General features: G+C 42.1%; 1 protein-coding gene across 2 annotated transcripts; it reads left to right on the plus strand.

The window, feature by feature from the left end:
• The first annotated feature begins 591 nt into the window (after nucleotides 1-591).
• LOC111146135 (ring finger protein 20) lies at nucleotides 592-27,378 on the plus strand. Of its 2 annotated transcripts, none has more exons than XM_022501545.1 (20): nucleotides 592-1,116; nucleotides 2,214-2,368; nucleotides 7,372-7,539; nucleotides 7,656-7,803; nucleotides 7,957-8,139; nucleotides 12,269-12,387; nucleotides 14,097-14,243; nucleotides 14,418-14,495; nucleotides 14,685-14,804; nucleotides 16,163-16,342; nucleotides 17,111-17,246; nucleotides 17,821-17,942; nucleotides 18,062-18,432; nucleotides 19,627-19,744; nucleotides 20,338-20,487; nucleotides 23,321-23,533; nucleotides 24,605-24,730; nucleotides 24,888-25,028; nucleotides 25,908-26,009; nucleotides 26,263-27,378. In XM_022501545.1, the coding sequence occupies exons 2-20, from the start codon at nucleotides 2,240-2,242 to the stop codon at nucleotides 26,437-26,439; spliced, it is 2,928 nt and encodes a 975-aa protein (XP_022357253.1). In that variant the 5' UTR covers nucleotides 592-1,116; nucleotides 2,214-2,239; the 3' UTR covers nucleotides 26,440-27,378. The 2 variants fall into 2 exon arrangements, with proteins under 2 accessions (XP_022357253.1, XP_022357254.1); XM_022501546.1 differs by lacking the exon at nucleotides 592-1,116 and adding an exon at nucleotides 5,055-5,126 and having other exon boundaries at nucleotides 2,315-2,368.
• Nucleotides 27,379-27,425: the final 47 nt, after the last annotated feature.

The raw sequence follows: 27,425 nt of genomic DNA on the forward strand, positions 1-27,425 counted from the left end.
TTTTCTGTTCCAAAGAAGCAAAAAGCAGTAACTGTTTGCACCTTAGCGTCTTGGGGGTTTAAGTGGGATGGAGGACGGCTTTTAAAAAATGCCCATGCCGGGGCGCCTGGGTGGCTCAGTGGGTTAAGGCTTCTGCCTTCGGCTGGGGTCATGATCCCAGGGTCCTGGGATCAAGCCCCACATCGGGCTCTCTGCTCAGTGGGGAGCCTGCTTCCTCTTCTCTCTGCCTGCCTCTCTGCCTACTTGTGATCTGTCAAAAAAAAAAAAAAAAAAAAAAAAATGCCCATGCCGGGCGCCTGGGTGGCTCAGTGGGTTAAGCCTCTGCCTTTGGCTCAGGTCATGGACTCGGGGTCCTGGGCTCGAGCGCCCCATTGGGCTCTCTGCTCAGCGGGGAGCCTGCTTCCTCTCCCTTCCTCTCTGCCTACTTGTGATCTGTCAAATAAATAAAATCTTAAAAAAAAAAAAAAAAAAAAAAGCCCATGGCAGCCCCTACCCTAGAAGGACCAAAACTCCCCAAATAATTCTAATGTGTTGGCAGGACCGTATATACTTCCCTGTAAGAACCTACAAGCCCCGAAACCCATCAAATTGTTTGGATTTTCTCCAGGGCGATTTCAGCACAAATGGATGCGGAATAACAGCTTCTTGAGGTGCCTGAGGCTAGGTCTCTCCGCCCGGAGATTGACAGGCCCATCGGCCAATCGGCAGTCCGAATGAGTCTCCATCGCACCAGTAATAGGCAATAGAACAAAGCACTTTATTTCAGTAGCAAAAACGAGGTCGCAGTAACACAGGCCAATAAGCCGAAAAAGTCGGGAGCCCTCTCGCCCACGCCAGCGGGGACACGGCGCAGGTTGAGGTCGGCTCCCCCGCGTTGCTACGGAGACGGCCCCTGCTTCCGGGCACTCGGCGCCCTAGCAGGACGTCACTTCCGCCCGGCGGCGCTGAAGCGCCTTCTTTTCTTCTTTCCCTTCTTCCTTTCCTTGGCCCCGCTTCCCGGAAGCTTCGATGGGTCCTCGCCTGCGGGTAAGGGGTGAGACGTGGGGCCGCTGAGCGGACCTTGGTGAATAACTGCCCGAGTTCCGCTGCCCAGCCGCGCGAGTTGCTAGAACCCAGGTTAGACCTCGGGCGAGGGAGCTGCGGGACTGTGCAGGCCCTGGGGTATCTCCACCCTCTCGGGCTCCGGGGCTTCCCTCTCTTGGGCCTGCGTTTGGCGGCGCGGGAGGCTGGGGTCCTTGCCTCCTCGCGAGTCGTGTTGCGGCCCCTGTCTTGCCCCTCTCTGTCCTCTCTCCAGACAAGCTCCCACTGAGGTTACTGCCGCCAGTAACCCCTTCTGGAGCTTGAATCGGAAGCAGGGTGGTGTGTAGTCTCGGTGATGGTAGGGCTGCTTTCTGAAGCAGCAAGTGCTTTAGCATCCATTTCTCCTTCTTTGAGCTCCGAAACCCTGGGAGGCAGTTTAGGTAGCCAGAATATTTGTTCGCCTCTGCGTACGTAGGGGGAAACCGAAGCCCTTGGGAGAACTCCTTCAAGGCAACCCGGCTCCCTGAGAGGTAGAATGGTGATTCACTGTCAGGTCTAGGCTCTCCTTAGGGTTGTGCGACATCATGAGGAGAACGTTTGGGAATAGGAAAGAAACTGCAAATTGAAGAAAGGGAGCTAGTTTTTCTGAGTGCATTCTTCGTGTTAGGCATTGTGCTACGTTCTTTCTATACTTATTCATTCCTTGAAAGGGGCACGGTAATTATATACTCTTATTCCTGGCTTGGGAAATTGAGCCTCAGTGGTGATACACTACTTGCTCAATATTAATGATTTAATAGACATTTCTGAGATCTCTTTCAGCTCTGTGATTTTTCCAACACAATAGAATTAGTTCCTTTCCTAATCAAACTGTTTTTCTGATTCTGACATTTCAGGAAGTGAGATTTCTCTGACATTTTTCTTGGTGTCTTCATCCTTTGCCCGTTGTCTTATTTCTTATCAGCACCCTATTTAGAAATTGGTGGTTGTGTAAATTCAGCCCTGACTCTTACTCCACAATTTACTTTTTTCTTTCCAAGAGGAATTTGGAGATTGTGTCACATGGTATGAAGTTAATGGATTTTGGTTAAAAGGCTGGCTAGAAAAGTTGCTAGTTTTTACACTGTGGGTGGTTTCTTTATTGTTGCTCTTGCATATCTTACCTAAATTTCTGAGGGTTTTTTCCCCTCCAGGAATACTGCTGTCATCTGGTGCCAAGATGTCAGGAATTGGAAATAAAAGAGCGGCTGGAGAGTCTGGCACATCCATGCCTCCGGAGAAGAAGACAGCTGTTGAAGATTCAGGGACCACAGTGGAGACGATTAAGCTCGGGGGTGTCTCTTCAACGGTATGTGGAAACAGTGCTGTGAGAGTGTGTGTGTGTGTTTTGTTTTGTTTTTGTCAATTGCAACCTGAAAGTAAGAGTTTATGGAAGCCTTCTGGTGTAAGAGAAATTTATTTGACAAGAAGAGGGAAATAGCCAGAAGTAGGTGAAATGATGTGGTCAGTTCTGAAAAGAGTATATTGACATTTGGTCTTTATTTTCAAAGGTATGCTTCTCATCTCTGGTGAGTGTGGTGCCTGATACACCATGATTATAGGCATTAGCAGTGAGAAATTGTACATTCATTTTTCATTCACTGAAAAGTTAGATGCTAGGTACTAAGAGGCAGTGTAGCAAAATCACTGAGAGAATGGCGAAGGGTCAGAGTCTGAGTTCAGACGACCTGGAATTTACCCTCAGTGCTACCACTTCTTAGCTGCTCACTTTTCTCTTTTCTTCCCTGTGCCTCTTCTCCTTGTATATAAAATATTATTATTGTACCTACCTCATTGGGTTGTTGAGAGGATAAAATGAAAGAGCCCCTGATAAACAGGCTTAAAACATTACCTTTAATATGGTAAGTATGCAGTATGTTTGAGCTATTGATAATTATTATGGGGCTAGATATTATGAATGTAATGGTGAATAAAATAGACTCTGCCCTTGCTGTTATGGAGTTGACAGTTTCATTAGACTGTTACATACCAGAAGCTTAGAGTAATGTTATATGTCCATTAGACATCAGAAACTCACTGTAATTGGTTTGGATTTAGATCAGGAGTCTGTTTCTGGAACTCAGCCATGGGGATATGGTGTTAAAATGCTTTACATTTGTATAGCTTATAAAACCCCATCTCTTACTTATTTGAATTAGGCTTAGGATCAGGGAGAATAATGGGAACATTCAGAGTAAATTGTTGATGAAGTGTCATTAGTCTCTCTCGGGTTCAGCTGCTCCATACTTTGCCGGGAGGTGATTTTGTCTTAACACTGAATCACATCATGCATCCCAAGGACATTTGCTAACTCAATAAATATAAATATTTGTTGAGCATCTGTTGTTTACCAGAACTATGCTTTACACTAAAGACAGCCCCTGGACTTCAGGCTGTCAGTTGGCACTGCCAACGGAGCAGATTGTTCTAACGTTTATGAGTGGGGGATATGTTGTTCATAGGGATGAATAGCCCCATGCTCTAAGAGAAGCAGAGAAGATACATCCCTGTTTGGATCTTATCCGCAAAGTAGTGAGGAGCTATTGTAAGGTCTTAAGCAGGAGAGTAACATGTTGTCACTTATGCTTGGAGAATAGATGGTAGAGGAGCATCAGTTCAGTTAGCAGAGTTGTTCCCTCATTCCTTCTCCCTCTTTTCCTTTCCATTTCATCTCTCTAAGGGTAGGGAGATGGGGCATATATCCACTAATTCCTGCCACAGTTGGTTGAAGGTTGCTCTTACAGGCAATAGCTTTTCCTCTGCACTTCAAGGTTGCTCTAGTGAGCCAGCTGAGTTGTGGAACAAAAAATGAAAAGATACTGGGGGTGTGGATGGAGCTCTCCACCATGGCTGTGTTGAAGTCTGGTGGGCTGACGGGACATGGCATGGGGCACAAAAGTGTCCACAGCAAGAGGCTGTTGCGGTAATCTTGATGAGGGATCATGGTAACCTGGGTCACTGTGGTGGTAGTATTGACAGATTTGCTGATAGATTGGATGAAGTTTATGAGATCCCAGAATTTTGGAAGTATGGACTGTCCACCTACTGAGCTAGGGAAGAGTATGAGAGGAGCAGATTTTTTTGGAAGCTGTGGAGGATGAGGGAGGAGTTTGATTTTGGACATTCAAGTTTGGGAAAGTTACTGGACATCTGAGTGGGTTAGGTGGCTGGATACCACAATCTGCTGTCTGAAGAGAGGTCTGGGCTAATGCTGTGCATTTGGGAGTCATCATTTTGTAGGAGGTATTTAAATCCATGAGACTAGAGGCTCTGAGTGTAGATAAGGAAGAGGCTTGACAACAGAGCCCTGAAGCACTGCTATTGACTGATATTTTCATGTCAAGGTGATGAGAAGAGACTGACCAAAGAGACAGAAAATGAAGGAGGAGAACAAGAGACAGTGGGGGCCCAGATACCAAATAATGAGAGTGTTTAAGGAAGGAGTTGTTCAGGTGCTGCTGATGGTTTGAGTAAGGGGAACACTGAGACATGAGGTTTAGCAGTAGAGCCTTAGTGAGGCCTATGTTCATGGAGTGGTGGTTCTAGAAGCCTGATTGCAATGAGCTGAAGAGAAGAGGAGAGGAATTAGGGAAAAGAGGGGAGACACCATGCCTTGCGAGAATACTAATACAAAGCAAGACACAGAAAATGGGGCATTAGCCAGAGGAAAATATGGGGTTGAGGGAAGGTTTGTTTTGTTTTCAAAGTAGGAGCTATTATAGCATGTTGATTGAAATGATTTGGTAGAGATGATCAAGTTGACGGGGTAGCAGAAAGAGGAGATGGTTGTTGGTGTGATTTCCACAAATAGGGGAGAGAGTGTGTGATATAACGCACAGGTGGGGAATTGGCCTTAACTAGGAGCAGGAACAGTTGATCTGTAGCAACAAAGAGGAAGGCTGTGGATGTAAGTTCAGCTGTAGGTAGGTCCGTAGCTGCAGTTATGAGCAATAGCTGTGGACATTCTCTTCTGATTGCTTCTGTTTTTTTTTCAGTGAAATCAGAGGCGACTCATCTGAGAGTGAGGATGGGGGAGGAAGTGTTGGAGGTTGAAGAGACAGGAGAAGGTATGAAGTAGTCATCTTGAAGAGGGAATGGACTAGGGTATTTTTGCTGGCCAGCACTGAGGACCTACTTGACTCTGTGATCATGAGTTTAAAGTGAGCCCACGCAGCATGATACTTTATGTTTTGTGGTCACGTTCAGCTGCATGGTTATAGGCCTGTAGGAGTGGAGAGTTGGATGTTATGAGGGGTGGGGTTTTTACCAGGTAAGTGTGAAGAAGAAGCAAGGAAGGAGGAGGTTACAAACGGTCGCGATTGCAGCTTACTGCAGAATTTAAGTTCAATAAAGAAGGGAGTGAGGAAGTGAGAGGAGTGAAGGATGGGAAAGATACAAAACCAATGGATTATAGATCTTGGAGGAGGTGAAGAGCTTTGGGAATCAGGACACTAGAGTGAGCTGGAAAAGTAATGTGGTGTTTGTGGAGAACGGGGTGTTTGAAATTGAGCTTATGAAGAGCATACACGTATAGCTAAGACTAAGAATAACTGGGAGTTTGGTGACTGAGAGAGGCAGAAGACAACATCATTGAAGGAAAGAAAGTGAACGACTTGATGATTTGAGATACAGGAAAGATAATCTATATGGGAATTGAAATCAGTAAGAACTGTGATAGGAGTAGCATTTGAGAGTATAATAAGGTAGGTGCTAAATCTTTAGGAAACGTGGGGAGGTAATCTGGGCATCATAGAGTAGTGCAGGAAGGCAGTGTAGCAGGTGGTGCAGACCAGTGCATGAGCTGCAAAGCTAGGAGGTTTTGGGGAGGCAGGTGGGCTAATGGCCTGGAATGGCAGGCCATTAGAGAACAAGAAGGATGCCTGCCTGTCCACAGGCCTAGTGCTGGAGAAACTTAAGGAGCAACAGGATTCTCATCCAGGTTTCAGTTAGAACAAGAAGAGGGAAAGTAGGGCTCAGAGAAGAAGTTGAGGATTTCATTTATTAATAGGATTAATAGTATTAATAGCTGTATGTTTGGGAAACTCTTGACTAATTTGACATATCAAGAATTTTTTAACCAAAATGGAAGAAAGAAAATGGAAGCAACACAAGAAATTGGTGCTCTAATAAACAGTTCTTACTTTAAAATATTCATGAATTCCTAGGTAAAGTAAAAATGTAATCCTTTTCAATCCTTTTCTTTGCCTGGGATACTCACCCCATACTTCCCACCTCTAGTCCCCACCTTGTCCTGGGAAAGGAATTAGGGAGAAAAGTGAAAGATACTGAGAGAGGTGTGGAATTACTGATGGAATGATATTTTTGCAGAAACAGAGGAGAATGAGATCCTGAATAAAAGCTGAGGTCAAGGTATGGAAGACAGTGGAGACAGACGGACTGACAAGGAAAAAGGAGAGAATTCAAGGTTCTGGGAGATCTAGATGAGGACCGGTGTATGGGGATAAGGGCACAAGGTACCTGGAAAAAGATAAGTTTTGTTCACAGAATTTTAAGGTTTCAGTTATGGCACAGTTCCAGATAATGACAGAAGTCCAAGATGCGTTTTTTTTTTTTTTTTTAAAGATTTTATTTATTTATTTGACACACAGAGATCACAAGTAGGCAGAGAGGCAGGCAGAGAGAGAGTAAGGGAAGCAGGCTTCCTGCTGAGCAGAGAGCCCGATGCGGGGCTCAATCCCAGGACCCTGAGATCATGACCCGAGCTGAAGGCAGAGGCTTTAACCCACTGAGCCACCCAGGTGCCCCTAAGATGTGGTTTTTGAAATGGTATGGCCGAAACATAGTATGGGGGAGATACTCCCCGGAGATAAGGAATTCAGAATGCAGCCTAGACAGCTAGAGGATTCGATGGTTCGTCCACATGTGCACCTCTCCGCATGGGTATTGCACTTACTGGATATGTCGGCAGGGACTGGGGCAGAGAAGGACCCAGGTACTGAGATTCCTAAATGAGTTGGGGGCGGTGCTGAGGAGATAGATGGCAGCGGTCATCAGGGTAGAAGGTGGTCTAGAGGGACAGTGGAGCCTCACGGAACTTTGTGAGTGTTCATGAGAAGAGAACCGTGAGATGGGTGTGGTCCAGGTTCTGGTATTTTAGCATCATTCTTACTTCCCATCATTGCACATTCTTTCCTTCCTCTGTTCCTACTTACCCAATTATTTGTTGTAAGATTTTTAAAGATAAATAGCTTTAGTCATTGGAAATTACTAATTAATATGACTCTGTTGAATTTAAAAGCAGATTTGCCCAATTTCTTTGTGGAGACTAATAAGATTGGTTTCCTGGAGCAGGAGGAGCTAGACATTCGTACACTGCAAACCAAAAATCGCAAGCTGGCAGAAATGCTGGATCAGCGGCAGACCATTGAAGATGAACTCCGTGAGCACATCGAAAAATTGGAACGAAGACAGGCCACCGATGATGCCTCACTGCTGATTGTCAACCGGTACTGGAGTCAGGTAGCTCACTCATTTATTTGCTCAGATTGTTGAATATTTTTGTTCGCCTTAGCACTCTCTTCATTTCCCAAGTTGTGTTCTTTTGTTTTTTCATAACGGTGCCCACCCTCCTCCAGTTTGATGAAAACATCCGTATCATCCTTAAACGCTATGATCTGGAGCAGGGCTTGGGAGATCTCCTCACGGAGAGAAAAGCCCTTGTTGTCCCGGAACCAGAACCGGACTCTGATAGCAATCAGGAGCGGAAAGATGACCGAGACAGAGGTGAGTATTTGTGGTGCCTGCTACCACCACGTGCCGTGTGGGTTTCTGAAGTAGAGCTCTGCTTTTGGGATTTCCACTTGAGGAAAGAAAGAAGATTTTGATATTGCCAGTTTTATAACGTTGACGGCTTCTTTTTACCCCCTGTGTCCTCAGGGGAAGGGCAAGAGCCAGCTTTCTCTTTCCTTGCTACTCTGGCCAGCAGTTCCAGCGAGGAAATGGAATCTCAGCTGCAGGAGCGTGTGGAGTCCTCCCGCCGAGCTGTGTCCCAGATTGTGACGGTCTATGATAAATTACAAGAAAAAGTGGAGCTCTTATCACGGAAGCTGAGCAGTGGAGGTGAGGCTGGGAGACTGGGAGAAGAAGCGGGAGGAATAAGAGCTCTCTTTGCATGCTGATTTGTAGTTGCAGGCTTAATGTATTTATTTTTGATTCCATTCCTTGGGATGCAATCTCCAGTATTACCAGTAATACCAGTAATGTTGTTGCTATGGCATGTTAGTATTTTCCAAGTTCTTCATGTTTTGAGCCACTAACGGTCCTGTAAGTAGCTGAGGAAAGCTCCATTCTGATACGCTCTATTAAACACTTTTATAGGTAGCAAAATTAATTTTACTGTTTAAGGAGTAGCTGTGTTTTTGGATATTTTAAGTATTGGTAATTACACTTAAAAAATTTTGTTTATAAGATGTTCAACTTTGACTTCAAGAGTCAGGTTTGTTTTTTTTTTTTTAGATTTATTTATTTATTTTTAAAGATTTATTTATTGGAGATTAAGAGAGCATGAATGAGAGAGAGCATGAGCTGGGAAGGGCAGAGGGAGAAGCAGGCTCCCTGCTGAGCAGGGAGCCCAATTTGGGACTCGATTCCAGGACCCTGGGATCATGACCTGAGTCAAAGGTAGACACTTCACCAACTGAGCCACCCAGGTGCCCGTAAAGATAATTATTTATTTGAGAGAGAGAATGTGTGAGGCAGGGGGGTGGGATGGGCAGAGGGAGAGGGAGAGAATCTTAAGCAGGCTCCATGCCCAGCGTGGAACTCAACCCAGGGCTCAGTGTCACGACCCTGAGATAATAACCTGAGCCGAAATCAAGAGTCAGACACTTAACTGAATGAGCCACCCAGGCATGCCCCCAAAGAGTCAGCTTTGATATGTTCTTGTTTTTTATTTATCTGTTATCTCTAATATTTTTTTAAAAAAGATTTTATTTATTTATTTGACAGAGATCACAAGTAGGCAGAGAGGCAGGCAGAGAGAGAGAGGAGGAAGCAGGCTCCCTGCTGAGCAGAGAGCCTGATGCGGGGCTCGATCCCAGGACCCTGGGATCATGACCTGAGCCAAAGGCAGAGGCTTTAACCCACTGAGCCACCCAGGCACCCCATCTCTAATATTTTCGAAAAGAGTTGGCTCAGGTTTTAGAGTTGTTAGATGGTCTCTGTGTTTAAAAAGATAAAAGAGGGGTGGCTGGGCAGCTCAGTTGGTAAGCGTCCAACTCTTGATTCTGGCTCAGGTATTGATCTCAGGGTCATGAGATTGAGCCCTGCAATGGGCTCCATGCGCTTAAGATTCTTTTGCTCCCTCTTCCTTCCCCTCAAAAAAAAAAAAAAAAAAAAAGAGAGAGAAAATATTATATGAATGGAGAAGTGTCTATTTGAAATAATTATGTTACTAGTCAGTGTTAATGGAGAAACTTAAAATTGTACATTATGTAGTAAAGTATTTGTGTAGCCAGGTTGCATCTTCTTTAATGCCCTGATTTCACATTTTTAATAATCATGGTCTAGTTGTAATAGCATAATTTCTGTGATTATTAAGATGTTTAACCTTTTGGGGTGCCTGGCTGGCTTAGTAGAGCATGTGACTCTTGATCTCAGGGTTATGAGTTCAAGTCCCACATTCAGCCTGGAGCCTACTTTAAAAAAAAAAAAAAGATGTTTAACCTTTTGTTTCTGATGGTAGTATGTTGAATGTAATGAACCATTGGGCAGTCAAATAAGAATTTTAAAATTATTATTGTTATTATTTTAAGATTTTATTTTTTGAGAGAGAGTGAGAGAGAACGTGAGAGGGGGAAGGGTCAGAAGGAGAAGCAGACTCCCTGCTGAGTTGGGAGCCCAATATAGGACTTGATCCTGGGATTCCAGAATCATGACCTTGAGCAAAAGGCAGATGCTTAACTAACTGAGCCACCCAGGTGCCCTCTGTAATTTTTTTTTTTTAAGATTTATTTGAGAGAAAGGGCGAGTGAGCAAGAGAGATCAAGAGAGGAAGCACAAGCAGAGTGGAGGGAGAGGAGAAGCAGATTACCCGCTGAGCAGGGATCCTGATGCAGGGCTCAGTCCCAGGAATCTGAGCCTAAGGCAGACGCTTAACCAACTAAGCCACTCAGGCGCCCCTACTCTTAATTTTTTTTTTAAGGCTACTTGGCTAAATTGTCAACAGAATTAAAAGGTGAGGGATGTAAAAGACTTGTGAAAATTTGATGGGAAAGGGTTTCTTTTGCTTTTCCAATAATGTATTTGCATATTTGTGTACTTTATTATTTAGATACCAGTTTTGGAATATACTGATCAGAAATACATAAAAGTAGACTATAGAAGTCCTCCCATCCCACTTCTCAAAAATGATCATTTTGTAAGCAATGTGGTTCATGTCCTCCTAGTCTTTTTTATTTATATGTTATATCCTCTTGTGGGTTCTGCCTCCTGGTACAGTGCCTTGGCTCACTCTTCGTTTCTCCAGTTTCTAGCACTGTATCTGCTATCTAGTGCGTGCTTAGTTATGATGAATGAGTGGCTATAAATCCTCCCTGTCACCTAATGTAAACTGAGCTGGGTGTTACTTCTTTCTCCCTTGGCTGTACTAGAACAGTTGGATGGTTAAATCCAATAATATGGATTTTAAATCCTATAATATGCCACATGGATGAACTGTGTGTATCATGGTACATACTGTATGCATATTATATGCAGGTAATATGCCATCTGCAGAGATTATGCCAGTGTTAAACTTGATTTTATAAATGAATATCAAGTAAAATAATTGGTACCTTTAAAAAGGAACTGAAGTGGGTAGCATACTGAACAGTATTTTTAAAATTATTTTTGAGGGCATGCGTTTTAGAGTTTAAGTTCAAATAAAAACGTTAATTATGAGTTACAAATCACTGAGTTATTTTTTTATAGCATAAAAGGCAATTGCTGTTGATAAGCTGAACTTGCTAAAAGATAAAGATCTATAAAGAATGAATTATAGCATCAACTATACCTTTTTGGCAGTTCATTTCCGCCCCCCCCCCATGTTTATTTTATCCTTGGATTCAAAAGAATTGCATTTATCAGCTTGTTTATTAATTCAATAAGTATTTATTGAGCTCTTATTTTATTCTAGGACTTGTTCTGAGTATCTCAGGATATTAAAAGGACTAAAATTCAGCTTCCAGTTCTTAACTTGGGTTATGAATCACTTTAAGAGCTTTTGGAGCATATGTTTTTTGGCCTTGCCCATGGGTATTCTTATTTAGTAGGTGTGGGATGGGTCCTAGGGAATTGTCTAATCTTAAAAGTCCCACAAGTAATTCTATAGGCAATCCTGGTTGAAAACCACAAAAACCACCACATGGCCAGCCTGTTGTGTATGGTGTTTCTCCACCACATGCCAGAGGGTAGGAGGAAAGCCCACAATTTTTCCTTCTGGTAACTGTCTCTACAGGGCACTATATATCCTGAAGAGTATCTGGTTTCACTTGCTAACATTTGGATTTGAGCATTTATATTTGTGACTCTAAATTTTAAACATTTTTACTTGGTGTAATAAGTTCTGTATATTTATCTACCTTCTTTGTAAATTGTAGTGTACATTTTGGCTTTTGAGCTTCAGGAGTGCCCCTAGCATCATATTCTGGAATATGTTAAGTAATTCGAGGCTCTTACCTTCATTCTTTGTGATTTTATGGGTGCTCATTTGGGTCAGGAAATTTCTGCCCTGTGCTCCCCCTTCTCTCAACAGAGAGATGCTGCATGTTGGTGTTAGTGAATAATAGGAATTTGTGATAGCCTTATGAAATAGAATTTTATTGCTATGAAGACTGTCATTGATGAGAGATACCTCTATCTTGTCTACAATTCTAAAATGCAGTTTTTTAGGTGATTGTGTCTTATCCGAATAAAGTTACAGAACCTCCATTTCTTTCCTCACAGCATTTTGATTTTGTAGAAAGGGATGAGTTAGGTGACTTTGGCTCTGTGTCATCCTCTACTGAAGCACAAATTTGGCTCATTTCCTTAAGCAGGTCATCTAAGGGCTGGGTACTTAATCAGTCATGTGAAGATAATAAAAACCAACCTACTTCTTGAAGGTTTTCAGGAAAATAAAGTGACATAGCATGTTAATATTTGGTGGGAGGTGCACTTTTAAAATTTGACACTATAGATGTTAAACTAAAGTGCGGTTCTGCTCCCTCAGATAATCTGATCGTGGAGGAGGCAGTGCAGGAGCTGAATTCCTTCCTTGCCCAGGAGAACATGAGGCTACAGGAACTGACAGACCTCCTTCAGGAGAAGCATCGCACCATGTCTCAGGAGGTACTTGACCTGAAAGGAGAGATGGTACTTTCTGTGGCCTGTGGCAGACATTGATTTAGCATTTTGAGTGCTTTGAGGATCATCTGGCTGTATTTTGAAAGCCTATTTTTATATTAAAGAGCATCCAGGACAGGAGAGAACATCCAGATCTGAGAAATCAAAATCTGAGGAAAGATTAAGGGAAAAAAAAAAAATTGAATGTTTTTCCTAGACTTGTGCCTCTGTTGAATAGACAACTTTACGATGTTAGTTTTTAGGAAGAAATACCATCATGTGGGGTTTTGTGCAACAACACACCAATCCCTCAAATAATGAATTACCCCAAATATAAAATATCACGTACTATGTTACTGAGGGATGGGTTGGTAGAAATTCATCTAAGAATGGGACAGTAGGAACTACTGTATCGATGATGGGCTGGGAACTTGAGGAATGTGGGTTTTCAGTCCAGATTTGGGCATCAATAATGCCATGACCAAACTACGTCAGGATTTGGGTATTTATTTATTTATATACAGTGATTGAGATAAAATGATAATAGACCTTTAAGATTCTTTCTGACACCCCTGATTATCATTTCAGTTTAGTTGAAAGGATATTGTGTTGAAATTTGACGTATTTTAGTTTGGCCGCCCATACTCTGTGCTTATTGGTAAGTTAGTAGTTACCATCTCCTTAGTGTCTAGCACTTCAGTACTTTAGTATCCTCTCTAATGGTCAAGCAGTTGCCATCTTACTGCTAAGGGAACAAATTCAAAGAGGTTGGTAACTGGTCTGAACACACAGCAAGTGATTGAACTGTAATTTGTATGTAGGTGTGTTTTACTTTAAAGCCCATGTTCTTCTTTATGCTCTTATTTTATAAACTCAAGTGCCAAGGTCTGTGCTGGCTGTTTGCATGAGAATCATCTGGGAAGTTTGTTAATACATGTGGATTCTCATCAGCCTTAAAATATATACATAGTAGGGTATAGCAGTGCTTATGAATAGATTGGGGTATAGTAGGAAAATAAAATAACTTTTTGTAATGTTTGAGACATAAATTAGGTGTGACAGAGATGAGAAGGTTCACGTCTTCTGGCCCTTTCCCAAATCTCGTCCATTACTAAGCTGGAGAGAGACATGCTTTGCTCAGCTGAGCTGACGTCCACTGTGGCTTCCGTGGCTGACGGTTGATGTTGTCTGTCAGCTGGTGGGGAGCTCACAGTGCTGGGCCGTACCCTGGAAAGCCTGCATGCTGCTGCACCAACGTGGCAGTGTCAGGGTTGGGCTTCTTACATGGCACCTGGCTTCTTCCAGAGAGTCAGTGTTCCAAGAACAGCAGGCAGAACCTGCATGGCCTTTCAGACATAGCCTCAAAGTTACGTAGCATCATTTCCACCGGGTCACTGAACTTAACCCAGATTCAAGAGGAGGGCCAGTGCCACCACTGCCAAAGACTTTGGGGACCATTTTTTAAAACCAACACAAAGGGTATATGTTAATGTGAACATGTAACAGTTTTGTAATTAGAGTTTTCATGATTTTATTTTTATGTTCATGCATTGGGAAGAAGGTGAAGCAGCTCCAATTTAATTTTGTCTATAATGTTGCCAAGCAAGGGTTAATTTTGTGAGATTTGGGATGTAAGGTAGTGATGGAAGGTATTGCTTTTCTAACTCGGTCTTTTTTTGGCTTTCTTTTTCTGGATGCCTGTCTTTGGGTTGTAGTTCTCTAAGTTGCAGAGTAAAGTGGAGACAGCTGAGTCACGAGTGTCTGTCCTTGAGTCCATGATCGATGACCTGCAGTGGGATATTGACAAAATTCGAAAGAGGGAACAGCGACTCAACCGCCACTTAGCAGAAGTTCTAGAGCGGGCAAGTGCTTTTTCGTTTACAGTTTAGAGACTAGATTCATTTTTAAAGAGTCTACTCAGAAAGGATGGACCCAGGTAGTAGTACCTGGGAACAAAATGGACTCTTGAAAGTACTTTGGTTATCAGAGTAAAATTTTAGGGTCTCCTCTCACTAAAATCTTTGTCCTTCCTATAGGTGAATTCGAAAGGCTATAAAGTATACGGAGCAGGGAGCAGTCTCTATGGCGGCACGATCACTATCAATGCCCGGAAGGTAAGATGCGCGACTCACTTGGGACACGTTTGTGATCTCGTGTCAGCTGTCATGCTTGGTACTTAGGAGTTCACAAGTGGTAGAGTGGGGTTGTGCTGGAAGAATGGGAAGGTGAAGGTGGAAGCTTAGGAATGGGAATGATATAAAAATTCTTTTTGCTCGTTTTTCTGTTTTCCTTCTTCTGTCCAGTTTGAGGAAATGAATGCAGAGCTTGAGGAGAACAAAGAGCTGGCCCAGAACCGCCACTGCGAGCTGGAGAAACTCCAGCAAGACCTGGAGGAGGTCACCACCCAAAATGAGAAGCTGAAGGTAGGAGACACCTCTCTGAAGGGCCGTAGAATGAAACTTTTCGCTGATCAATTCACATCCATACTGGTTGGCCCTCAGAACTTATGAAGGAAAAGAAAAATGTGGGTTTTGTTGATATGTCTGTTTATTTATTTGTTAGTTATACTGTGCCTTGTTCTGAAAAGTATCTAAGACAACCTATAAAGATATATGTAGACTGAATCAGGGTGCTCTAACTTAGGAATTGTTGAGAAAAATGAGTAGGGTAAACTGGGGTGATGATCCAAAATGGATTTAGAAAAAATGGGGCTCGTGTACAAGTTCTGTGCAAGGAGCACATACATCTTGTAGCAGGCAGGCTACTCAGTGTCCATAATTGCCAAATGTGGGTCACAGAATTTGGCTGTGCTGTTCCTAGCTGCCAAAACAGAAAGAAACATGATCAGTAATGGTTCCTGTTGGTTTTCAAACCTGCCTGTTAGAATTTTCTCTCCCCACGTTCTTGGGGGCCGGGAAGAAAATGGATCCTGAAAGTCTTCCTGCCCCTCTTTCAGTCATAGCCACATGTCTTTTATAATTTGATATGTTTCTAGGTAAATAAAGATGCTCGAACTGAAAAAGCAAAACAAAACAAAAACCAACCTGAGTGAAATCAGTTAAAGTGGGTAATTAAAGCAAGCCGTTGCTTAAGAGAAGCATAACTATTTTTAATCCAGTATTGAAAATATATTTCTCTGTGACTGTTAATAAAAAGAACAAGTTAGTGATGGGGGTCCTCAGCTGTGTTTTGAGAATTAAACATCCTGACAAATTTCATAGGGTTTTTCTGTGTCCCCAGGTCTGACAAATTTCATAGGCATCTTCTAATGTCATTGGTGTAGGTTGATACATAATGTAAAATACATGTCAATTAAAACAGTTCTTGGGTGGAGAACACAGGTACCTGGTGTCACCACTTGGCTGGTCAGATTTAGTTTGATATAGATTTTACAGAACTAGAAGGGTGGGCAAATACAATCCATAATCTTTGTAAGGAAGATGGGTGGCTTAGTCGGTTAAGTGCCTGCCTTTGGCTCAGATCATGATCCCAGGGTCCTGGGATCAAGTCCCTCATCTGGCTCCCTGTTCATTGGGGAGCCTGCTTCTCCCTCTGCCTGCTGCTACCCCTGAATGTGTGTTCTTGCATGCTCTCTCTCTCTCTGTCTCTCTGACAAACAAAATCTTGACAAACAAACAAAATCTTAAAAAACAAAAATCAAACAAAAAAAGCTTGTCACAACTGCACAGGACATCATTGAGTTTAAGGTTTTATTTCCTGTCTGGCATCCAGGGCGCAGACGCTAGCTTCTGCTTCTGACTGGCTTTTGGGCCCTCCTCAGGTGGAACTGCGGAGTGCGGTGGAGGAGGCGGTTAAGGAGACCCCAGAGTACCGCTGTATGCAGTCGCAGTTCTCCGTCCTGTACAACGAGAGTCTGCAGTTGAAAGCGCATTTGGATGAGGCTCGGACGCTGCTTCATGGCACCAGGGGGACCCACCAGCGCCAAGTTGAGCTCATTGAGGTAGTAGCCTCACTTTGTCTTCTGTATATAAGCTTTTCTGCCTCATAAATTTTATAATTTTACCGTCTCGTGAGTGATTATTGCTCGTTCAGCAAGTATGTATGGAGTGGCCGTAGGTCTTTACTCTGCTAGATGGCGGGCATCCAGCCATTTGGGATCAGAGAGTCTAGTGGAGTGAGTAGTGACCATTAGAATGTGGTGTGGGACAACAGACGCGTACCCAAAAGAGACAGAGCACCTGATTTCCTGTGGCAAGAATAGTGGGTAGAAGCTGTTTTACCATTTATAAGCCATAAAAGCATGTTGGGGCAAATGTAAATACTCTTTTTTTAAGGCAAAAACTTTCATTCATGTGTTCAACTCTATACCTTCCATAGTCCTTAAGATAATATTTGTTGTCATAGTTGGTCTTTTCCTGTATGTCTGACAAATGAATTGAATTTAATATGTCTTACCTTACATGCATACATACATTTATATTCTGTTTTATTGTTTAGTACTCCTTGTAAATTATAACATTCTCGCAGGTAGGGGCTATTTCCCTCATTTCTGTAATATCCTTCCAATTCTCAAATCAGTTTTTGTAGCTGCCTGGTGCTCATTAAATATCGATTGAGTGGGAACTTTTCAGAGTAATCCCCCTTAGTGTTTCACTTTTTTTTCTTCTTAGATCCTTACAGGTCAAAATTAGGAAACATATTAATAGAACATGATGATGTTCCCACATTTGGATAGGAGTTTTTGATTGGCTCCCTTTTTTGTGCGTAGAGAGATGAGGTTAGTCTTCATAAGAAGCTGCGGACCGAAGTGATCCAGCTGGAAGATACGCTGGCCCAGGTCCGCAAGGAGTACGAGATGCTGAGGATAGAATTTGAGCAGACGCTGGCCGCCAATGAACAAGCAGGTATGAGTATTCTCACTCCGCCTGCTGCACATGCCTGCCTTAAACTTCCTTCAGCAACATAGTGTGGCTCATCTGGATCTGACAGTGTTAAGTGGAGCTCAGATGTCTTAAAGACCCGTAATCAAACCCTGGAATTCATTCTGGCTCACAGCCTGGGTGTTTGTTTTTCAATTCAGATTGGCCAGTTTTGGGGCGGCTGGGTGGCTCAGTTGCTTAAAGCCTCTGCCTTCGGCTCGGGTCATGATCCCGGAGTCCTGGGATCGAGCCCCGCATCGGGCTCTCTGTTTGGCGGAGAGCCTGCTTCCCCCTCTCTCTCTCTGCCTGCCTCTCTGCCTATTTGTGATCTCTGTCTGATAAATAAATAAAATCTTTAAAAAAAAAAAAAAAAAAAAAAGAAAGAAAGAAAGAAAAAAAAAACCAGATTGGCCAGTTTTGTTTTCTTCTGAGGAGGAGGTCTCTTTCTTTTGGTAATTTCCCCTGTTTCTCAGAGGGCCCTGATGTGTTCTGCACTTTGTCTCCTTGTGCCTTTGCCCTTGTCACAGTTCTTCCTAATATTGCTGCTGCTGTATTTCAGGCCCCATCAACCGAGAGATGCGCCACCTCATCAGCAGCCTCCAGAATCACAACCACCAGCTGAAAGGCGAGGTCCTGAGGTATAAGCGGAAACTGAGAGAAGCCCAGTCTGACCTGAACAAGGTAACCAGGAGGGGTCAGATAAGTGTGAACAGCTGTTCTGTTTGCATGGCTGGTTTTGAGGGAGCCGAGTGGGGTGGTTGCCGTCAGTCACACGCTTCCTTCCCTCCTTCGTCCCCCAGACACGTCTGCGCAGCGGCACTGCCCTCCTGCAGTCTCAGTCTAGTACTGAGGACCCGAAGGACGAGCCCGCGGAGCTGAAGCAAGATTCCGAGGACTTAGCTGCCCAGTCCTCCGCAGCAAAGGCATCTCAGGAGGAAGCCAGTGAAATCAAGTCCAAACGGGACGAGGAAGAACGAGAACGAGAAAGGAGGGAGAAAGAGAGGGAGAGAGAAAGAGAGCGGGAGAAGGAAAAGGAGAGGGAACGAGAGAAGCAGAAACTGAAAGAGTCAGAGAAGGAAAGAGACTCTGCTAAGGATAAAGAGAAGGGGAAACACGACGATGGGAGGAAAAAGGAAGCAGAAGTTATCAAACAATTGAAGATTGAACTGAAGTAAGAGCAGACTTTAGAGTAACTGTTTCTAGAGTAACTGTTTCTGACTCAGAAGCTGAGGTTAGGACATCATGCATGCAATGTTTGGTGGATGGCGTGACTTACAGGCCATCATAGTATCTCAGGTGTAAATGTACAATTAGTTGTGCTCTCAATTCTTAATCAAGTGTGCAGTCAAAATGGCTTGCGTGGGCTAGTGTGGAGTCTGGCTCGGTGGTTAGGGCTCGGTGAGCCCTGCACTTGCAGCCTTATTCTTCATGAATCCAAATTAAGGGACAGGGTGCCATGACTTAAGCAATACTCATGAGAATTATTGAAATTAACTGCTGGCAGATTGCTGGCATCAACTGTAATTTAAATCATAATGGGTAGAGTTTGTATCATTCTAACTTGAGCATTGTTGGTCTATTTACCCGAGAGTTAACTAGTTTGTGTATGTATCAGATCACTTTAAGAGATGTCTTAGGTTTATTCCTGCAGGCATTGAAATGGTAAGACAGACCTGTCGTAAATGAAACACCAACATAACATCTCATTACTGCCCCTTCTCTTCCTGCATAACCAGTAGAACTGGTTACATCTTGCTTCCCATTGGTCGTGGTTGTGCCTTTATTGATAGTTGGATTTGAACGACAACTGTGCTCAAAACATTTGAGTTTCTTTGGTATATAAAAGTATAGTTAAGAGTTTCGATAATTTGGTAGGAGGTGAAAGTTTCAGTCTGCAGCTGATGGCTCATCACTCCACTATTGATTCTAGTTTTCTCCCTTTTTTTCTATTCCTTCCTCTTGATCTCTTTAAGGCAAATACTTTTTTCAAGTATAGTATCAGAATTATCTGGGTGACTTATTTAAAATATATTCCTGGACCCATTACAGACCTATCTCAGTTTCTAAGAGTGGGGCCCCAGAATTTTGCCTCTTTAAGTAGGGCCACAGGTGTTTATTTTATAACTTTATGTTGGAGAACTTGGTCTGAAGGGAGAAATGGTTCCATTAGTGAGCTTGCTTTTCTGTAGTTTCCAAGTGTATCCACAAGTTTCCTGATGGTCCGTGAGAAGTATCTTTTAGAGCTGTGATGTAAGGTGTACATGGAACTGTTATAAATTATTTTGCTCAATTCCAAATTCCCTTGCTCTGATGTCCTGTGTTTTCTCATTACACCCTTCACTTCCCTCTACCATCCTCATCATAGGAAGGCACAAGAGAGCCAAAAGGAGATGAAACTATTGCTAGATATGTACCGCTCTGCCCCGAAGGAACAGAGAGACAAAGTTCAGCTGATGGCAGCTGAGAAGAAGTCTAAGGCAGAGGTAATCTAGTCTGCCATTACCTGTTATTCTGGTTATAGTCTGCATTTGTGGGATTTTCCTTCACATTTCTGAAGGATGTAGTTTCTTTCTTCATCTTTAAAGTTAGCATTTAAAACTCAGAAGCATTTTCCTCCCTTTCAGAGACCATCTAAAATAAAACAGATTTCTGTATTCTGCACTAGGTGGTAAGGTATATCAGAATTTCTGGGAATAGGAGTAACCATTTCAGACTTTTTATTCTCTCTTTTCCATTAATGCTTTTCCCATAAATCACTGTTATAGTGAGTCACATTTCAGATTACTTTTGGGAAGAATGTCTTATTCTCTTACAATTTGGGGGCCTTAAAAACAAGCCACTATCCTAAAGAGAGGTGCGTGTGCACTCGTCACCAGCGATCCTTATACGAATGTGTCCTGTGGGAATGGAGGGAAGTGACAGCAGTGTTGTGATGTGGCCTGCCAGTTTCTCTCCCTCTCGAATTCTGTCAAGGTTCTTTGGTGTTGTGGGCCCTCCATCTGTGCAGGATCAGTTGATTCTTGAAATTGTATTATATCTTTTTCTTCTTGTGTGTGTGATTCCTTACCTTTTCTAGTTGGAAGATCTAAGGCAAAGACTCAAGGATCTAGAGGATAAGGAGAAAAAGGAGAACAAGAAAATGGCTGATGAGGATGCCTTGAGGAAGATCCGGGCCGTTGAGGAGCAGATAGAGTACCTGCAGAAGAAGCTGGCCATGGCCAAGCAGGTGGGCACACTCTATTTGTGTAGCTAGGTTTTTAAAAAGTACATGTTACTTGACAAGTAAAGTTACTGACAGTGCAGTATGCTCTTTTAGTCCAGTCTTTTTCTTTCTGTGAATATGTTTTACTCCTGTATGTACGTTTGTTTTTATACTGAGATCTTTCATTCTTTTTTATTTTGTTTTATGTATTTGTGTGGCAAATTTTTTTATTTTTACTTTTTTTTCAAAAGGGTAGCCAGTTGTTCAAATGTTGTTTATTGAGGGGTCTACCCTTCCTCTGCTGATCTGGAATCAGGGATATAGTGAGTCTAAATGAAAAAAAAATGTGTGTGTCTTTACATATATACATACATATATACATATGTACACACACATATATACATATACGTGTGTGTGTGTGTGTGTGTGTGTGTGTGTGTGCGTGCGTATGGTTTTATATGCATTATGATCACAAATAACGTGCCCTCAAACAAGTTATAAATAAATAACTAGTATGTTAACCGTGGTTGTTTTGAGGTCATGTAACTGTAGAGACTTCTTCTCACAACGTAAGTCCCAGTGAGTTTTATTAACTTTTAATATTCAATAATAAAGATAAAGAAATGGAAAAACTATATATGTTCACTGTGAGGAACATCTTCACTGTATCTAGGAAATAACAAAATGGCAAAGTGAAGGAGTTTTAGATTAAGTACCTTGAAAAGAGGAACTTTATTAGAACCTGTATGCATTTCTTTGATTAAAAAAAATGGGATTTTGGCTTTTCTTAAATCTGGTGGTTTCCAATTTTCTCTCTCTTGCTCTTTCTTTTCTTTTTTTTTTTTTTAAGATATTACTTATTTATTTGACACAGAGAGAGACAGCGAGAGAGGGAATACAAGCAGGGGGAGTAGGAGAGGGAGAAGCAGGCTTCTGCTGAGGAGGGAGCCCGATGCGGGACTCGATTCCAGAACTCTGGGATCATGGCCTGAGCCAAAGGCAGACGACTGAGCCACCCAGGCACTCCTCTTGCTCTTTTTAAAAACACAATAATTATCGGGTGCTTGGGTGGCTCAGTCGGTTAAGCATCTAACTTCAACTCAGGGCCTGATCCCATGGTTGTGGGATCAAGCCCCGAATTGGGCTCCTCTCACTGTGGGGAGTCTGCTTGTCCCTCTTCTTTGCCCCGCCCCCCTCTTGTGCACATGTGCACTCTCCCCCCGCATGAATAAATAAAATCTTTAAGAAAAATAAAAAAATAAAAATTATCAGGAAATTGTACTACTATAGGTTCTAGTAAGAAGTGGAGCGACATTATAAATTTAGTATTATCCTAATACAAACACTGATTTTTGGTTTTGTTGATTTTGGCACTAAAACCAATTTTAAAGTACATATGAAAAAGCACACAAGAACAGCCAATAAAACCGAACAAGAAGAGCAGTGGCAGTTCCTGTCTCAACCAGGTATAAAAACAGGAAGTTTCAGGAGGTAAGATAGCTTGAGACTAATAGACTGCTAGGACTGAATAAAAAGTCCAGAAATAGACCAGAGTACACGTGTGTATTTAGTATGTGCCAAAGGGACAGTTTAAAGTCAGTGGGGAAAAGGAAGAGTATTAAATGCGGAAGGGCAAAAAGAAACACTAATACTGGAAAAAAGTTGCATATATACTCAGACACTTTGCACAAGGATAATTTGCAAATGGACTATAGCTGTAATATTAAAGAAGCTAATCCATTTGGGGCACCTGCATGGCTCACTCGTTAAGCATCTGCCTTCAGCTCAGGTCATGATCCTAGGGTCCTGGGATAGAGCCCTGCTTCGGGCTCCCTGCTCAGCGGGGAGCCTGCTTCTCCCTCTCCCACTCCCCCTGCTTGTGTTCCCTCTCTCCCTGTCGCTTTCTCTATAAAATAAATAAATAAAATCTTTAAAAAAATTTTTAATCCATTAGAAGAAAACAAATTCCTTTATAAGTCTGGAATGGTGGAGACCTTTTTTTTTCTTTTAAAGATTTTATTTATTTATTTGACGTGCAGACTGAGACACCCAGACGCGCCCTGGTGGAGACCTTTTTAACTATTAATAAAAGTTTAAAAAATATGAAAAGAATTGATAATTTCAACTTAAAAAAGCCCACAAAACTTCTGTCTGGCAGAAACCACTATTTGCAAAGCTGAAAGACAAATGACAAGCAGGGAGAAAATATTTCTAACACTTAGCACAAAAGAGCTTATCTTGCTACTATTTAAAAACTCCCCAGAAATGATAGGAAAACCCAACACCTTAGTAGAGGAATAGGCAAAAGGATGTGACTCGTTCACAGAAAAGGATACCAGTGGCTCTTACACATCTGAAAAGATGTTCAGTCTCCTCATAACACAAAATATAAGTCAAAAATATTTTTAGGTACTGTCACCCATCAGATTGTTGTACAGTACAGCTAGAAAGTCTGTAGTGAAATTTGATAATTACAGTTGTGGAAAAGTGTGAGAAAATGTGAGGTTTCATGATAGAAATTTTCTTCACCAAGGGCTACTTGATCAGTTTGCTACATTGGTGTGTAGATTTGTCTATTCTAACCAGCCCTGAATACAGATCAGCTGAGCATTAGACCATTGGTGCCAGTGTCTTCAGATAATAAGGGTTTCTTTTGTATTCCTTGGGCTAACCTAAGTGACAAAACTAAGCTGCTTAAAACCGAGTCTCTGTCGGCAGGTTACTTTATTTCTGAATTAACACTGGGAAAATTTAGTTTCCAGTGCTCATTTGGAGTTAGAAGATCCTATTTAGTTTCCAGTGCTCATTTGGAGTTAGAAGATCCTATTAAAATGAGGGTTCTTTCTCCATATTTTAGGAGGAAGAGGCTCTCCTCTCAGAGATGGATGTTACAGGCCAGGCCTTTGAAGACATGCAGGAGCAGAATATCCGTTTAATGCAGCAGTTGCGGGAGAAGGATGATGCAAATTTCAAGCTCATGTCTGAGCGTATCAAGTCCAATCAGATCCATAAGCTACTTAAAGAAGAGAAGGAGGAGCTGGCTGACCAGGTTTTGACTCTAAAGACTCAGGTAATTTGAATAGAGCTTGCCAGAATTTTGTTGAAGTAGGGCACTTTCTACATGAAACTCTGCATTAAAGAGTGATTATTGTGGCCTTTTTTAAAATAAGAAAAAAACCCTGAAAACTAAATTATATTTTTGTCATTCTGGTAAATAAATTATACATCCCTGCAAAGAAGTACACTTTAGCTGTTAAAACAAACAAGGATCTGCTAGTATGGTAAATGTTATTAAGTGATTTTATTATCCCTTTTATGTTAAAAATGTGTACGTCTTTGTGTGTGTGTGCTGTGTATTTTACAAATTTCAGGAAGGCTGTATGAGAAACAGAGTGGTTACCTGATTACCTCTGGATGCTGGGATGAGAGTCCGTGGGTGTATGACTTACTTTGTACCCTTTCATGTTGACTCCACTTTGTGCATGAATTTCCTTTTTTTCTTTCTTTCTTTCTTTTTTTTTTTTTTTTTAAAGATTTTATTTATTTATTTGAGAGAGAGAGCATGAGAGGGGGAGGAGGGTCAAAGGGAGAAGCAGGCTCCCTGCTGAGCAGTGAGCCTGATATGGGACTCAATCCTGGGACTCCAGGATCATGACCTGAGCGGAAGGCAGTTGCCTAACCAACTGAGCCACCCAGGTGTCCCTGTGTGTGAATTTTAAGAAAAAGACTGTTTTAGAACTTCTAGCCATTCTGAGAGAAATGGCCTTTGTTTGAGCTATAATTTACATGGTCTAATGTGAATTGCCAGCCTTTGATAATTAGTACTGCTGAAGAAGGTGAGTATCTATAAATGTAATTCCTTTTGCTCTTGGCAACTTGGAAAAGAATTTTCAGTGGTTTCTTAAAACTCTTGCTTGAGCCATCAACCATGACTTTTTTTTTTTTTTTTTTTTTGTATGAAAAGGGAAGCTTTTAAGTATTGTGATCTTGCATATATTTTGAAGGGTTCCTGGGTAAAGACAGTGATGGTTTGAGATTTCTAACAGACTCTTTTTGTGGGCCTATGGATTAACAGTGCCTAGTCAGTTAATAGTTTTTTTCTTTCCTGTTTGTGTTAAAATCTGGTTTTTCTTTTTCAAAGGTTGATGCCCAGTTACAGGTAGTAAGGAAATTGGAAGAGAAGGAACATCTGTTACAAAGCAACATCGGCACGGGGGAGAAGGAGCTGGGTCTTAGGACTCAAGCCTTAGAGATGAATAAACGCAAGGTAGGATTGCTTACCCTGTCATCTGAAGTGACGGCTAGTCTCAGAGGAGCAAATACGGAGAACACTGATGACATTATAGGTTCACTTTCTACCTTGGCCCAGATTAACGTCTTGCTTCCCTAGAAATAAGCTGACGCTATTTGTTCACCCCACCTAGGCGATGGAGGCAGCCCAGCTGGCAGATGACCTCAAAGCGCAACTGGAGTTGGCTCAGAAGAAGCTCCATGATTTTCAGGATGAGATCGTGGAGAACAGTGTCACCAAAGAAAAGGACATGTTCAATTTCAAAAGAGCCCAGGCAAGAGCAATTGTGTTTTCTTTATGTTTCACCTTTCAGGTATTTTTTGAGCTCTGAAATGTTATGAAGGAATCATTGGTCTAATGTATGTCATCTCCTACTTGATTATAAGTTCTTTGAGTGACGAGACCAGGTCTGTTTTCCTCACTACCTTTCCCCTCAAAGCCTGTCATGGTGCCTACCACCTGGTGGGCATGAAATAACAGCAACATTATCAAATTAGACGATTTTAAAGTTCTGTAATTTTTCTATTTTTGGCATGTCAGATGTTTCTCATGATGACTTTCTAGCCTTATCCATACATCTGTAAGTTATTTTAACCTACTCTTACCTTCAGCTTGAGAGTAATTACCTTAAAATAGTTTATCAAGTTTTTCATCTTTTTTTTGTTGTTTAATTCTTAGACTGTATTTTTACAGAACTGCATTGACAATAGTTAGGTGCAACTAGAGTTTGGTGATAGGATTACGGTTTTGTGCTTAGGAACAAAGAAGGTATTTGCCATTCCAGTTCTCTGCATTCCTAAGAGATAATAGGCCAGGAAAGGACAGAAAGTCCTTTCTTTGCCGAGTAGAAAGTTCCAAGTTGGAGCAATTTTTTTTTTTTTTTAAAGATTTTATTTATTTATTTATTTGACAGAGAGAGAGAGAGATCACAAGTAGGCAGAGAGTCAGGCGGAGAGAGAAGGGGAAGCAGGCTCCCTGCTGAGCAGAGAGCCCGATGCGGGGCTCGATCCCAGGACACTGAGATCATGACCTGAGCTGAAGGCAGCGGCTTAATCCACTGAGCCACCCAGGCGCCCCTGGAGCAGTTTTTTTTCTTCAGAAATGGCAGGTCTAGGGAGTATGTATGTCTAATGGGTATGATGTCTTACCACAGGAGGACATCTCTCGACTTCGAAGGAAGCTGGAGACCACAAAGAAACCAGACAATGTGCCCAAATGTGATGAGATCCTGATGGAGGAGATTAAGGATTACAAGGTTAGGAAAACTGCCTCAGTGATTTCTTCGTGTCCTTTTTGTTCAGGACTGAAGTGGCCTGCTAATAGACCGGGAGAATAAATACTCAAGTTCTTTACATGAAGGGAACCAGAGGATGGTTTCTTTTAGAGGGGAGGTGACACTCTTGTCTTAGTGCCTAGTGGGTTTCCTGCTTATTTACCTCCATATGATAGCCACTTAAACCTTTATGGTCGATCAGACTCTGACTTCTCTTTTTTTTTTTTTTTTTAAGGCACGCCTGACCTGTCCATGTTGCAACATGCGTAAAAAGGATGCTGTACTGACCAAGTGTTTCCATGTTTTCTGCTTCGAGTGTGTGAAGACACGCTATGACACCCGTCAGCGCAAATGTCCCAAGTGTAACGCCGCGTTTGGTGCTAATGATTTCCATCGCATCTACATTGGTTGAGCCAAGCCAAGAGAAGAAGAGGGAATGGCTAGACAGGCACTTCTTCATTAACCACCAAACCTCTACCTCTTCTCTCCTTGACTGTCACCTAAGGGCAGTTTGTCTGTCAACGACCTTTCCTTCACAGACTTTACGTCCAGGTTCTCCCCTCTAATAGCTAGATGACTTCAGGGAAAAGGACTGGTAAAGGCAAGTCTTGGGTTTTGGAATGAATTAGAAACAAACAACCCTCATTTGTCTTCCCCACCAGCTTCTTTCTTTCCTGCTTTTAGATTTCTCAGCATTTTCTTCTTCAGGCTTACTATATAATTTTGGATTTCCATTCCTCCTGAAGAAATAAATTGATATTTTTGACACAGAGAAGGGAACAAAGAAGAGTGGAGACATATGGCTATTTTGCGGGGTGAGGGGGATCTTTTAAAAATAAGCTCTCTGTGGGCACAAATATTTCTTGATTTGTGTAGTAAACTTTTTGTAAAGTTGGATTATAAAATGGTATAATTGTGCTATTTTTTCCTGGATAGTTTGAAGCCTTAATGAAATTACATCCAGGATGATTCAGTCCATTTCCTATTCACTAACAGAGTAACTTGTTAAGGTCAGCTGGGTTCCATGTTAAAGTTATTTAAGTTTTGAAATGTCCTACTCATTAAAAAATCTTACTTCTTGAGGCCAGAATAATTTCAAATTCATTAGCCCTTTTTATCTTACAATGAAATCAAGCTTGGAGAGGATGGGGAACAGGACCGAGATGAAGAAGAGATCTTCTGGGTACTCTGGAAACTTGATACAGGGAGGCCTTAGTGAGCTATGAATTACTCTCATCTGCCTCTCCACAGGGATTGCTGTGATCCCTTTTTTCTGGAAGATTCTCTGTAATGTTTCTGTAGGACTTTATACTCCCCAAGCTTCAATTAAAGCAGGATTTGGTTTGCTTTAGTGTTTGTGTTTTTTTTGGGCAGTAGGTGGTTTGGGTTTGGTTATTT

This window comes from Enhydra lutris, unplaced genomic scaffold (assembly GCF_002288905.1).
Source record: "Enhydra lutris kenyoni isolate GAN:26980312 unplaced genomic scaffold, ASM228890v2 scaffoldscaffold13, whole genome shotgun sequence".
NCBI lineage: Eukaryota > Metazoa > Chordata > Mammalia > Carnivora > Mustelidae > Enhydra > Enhydra lutris.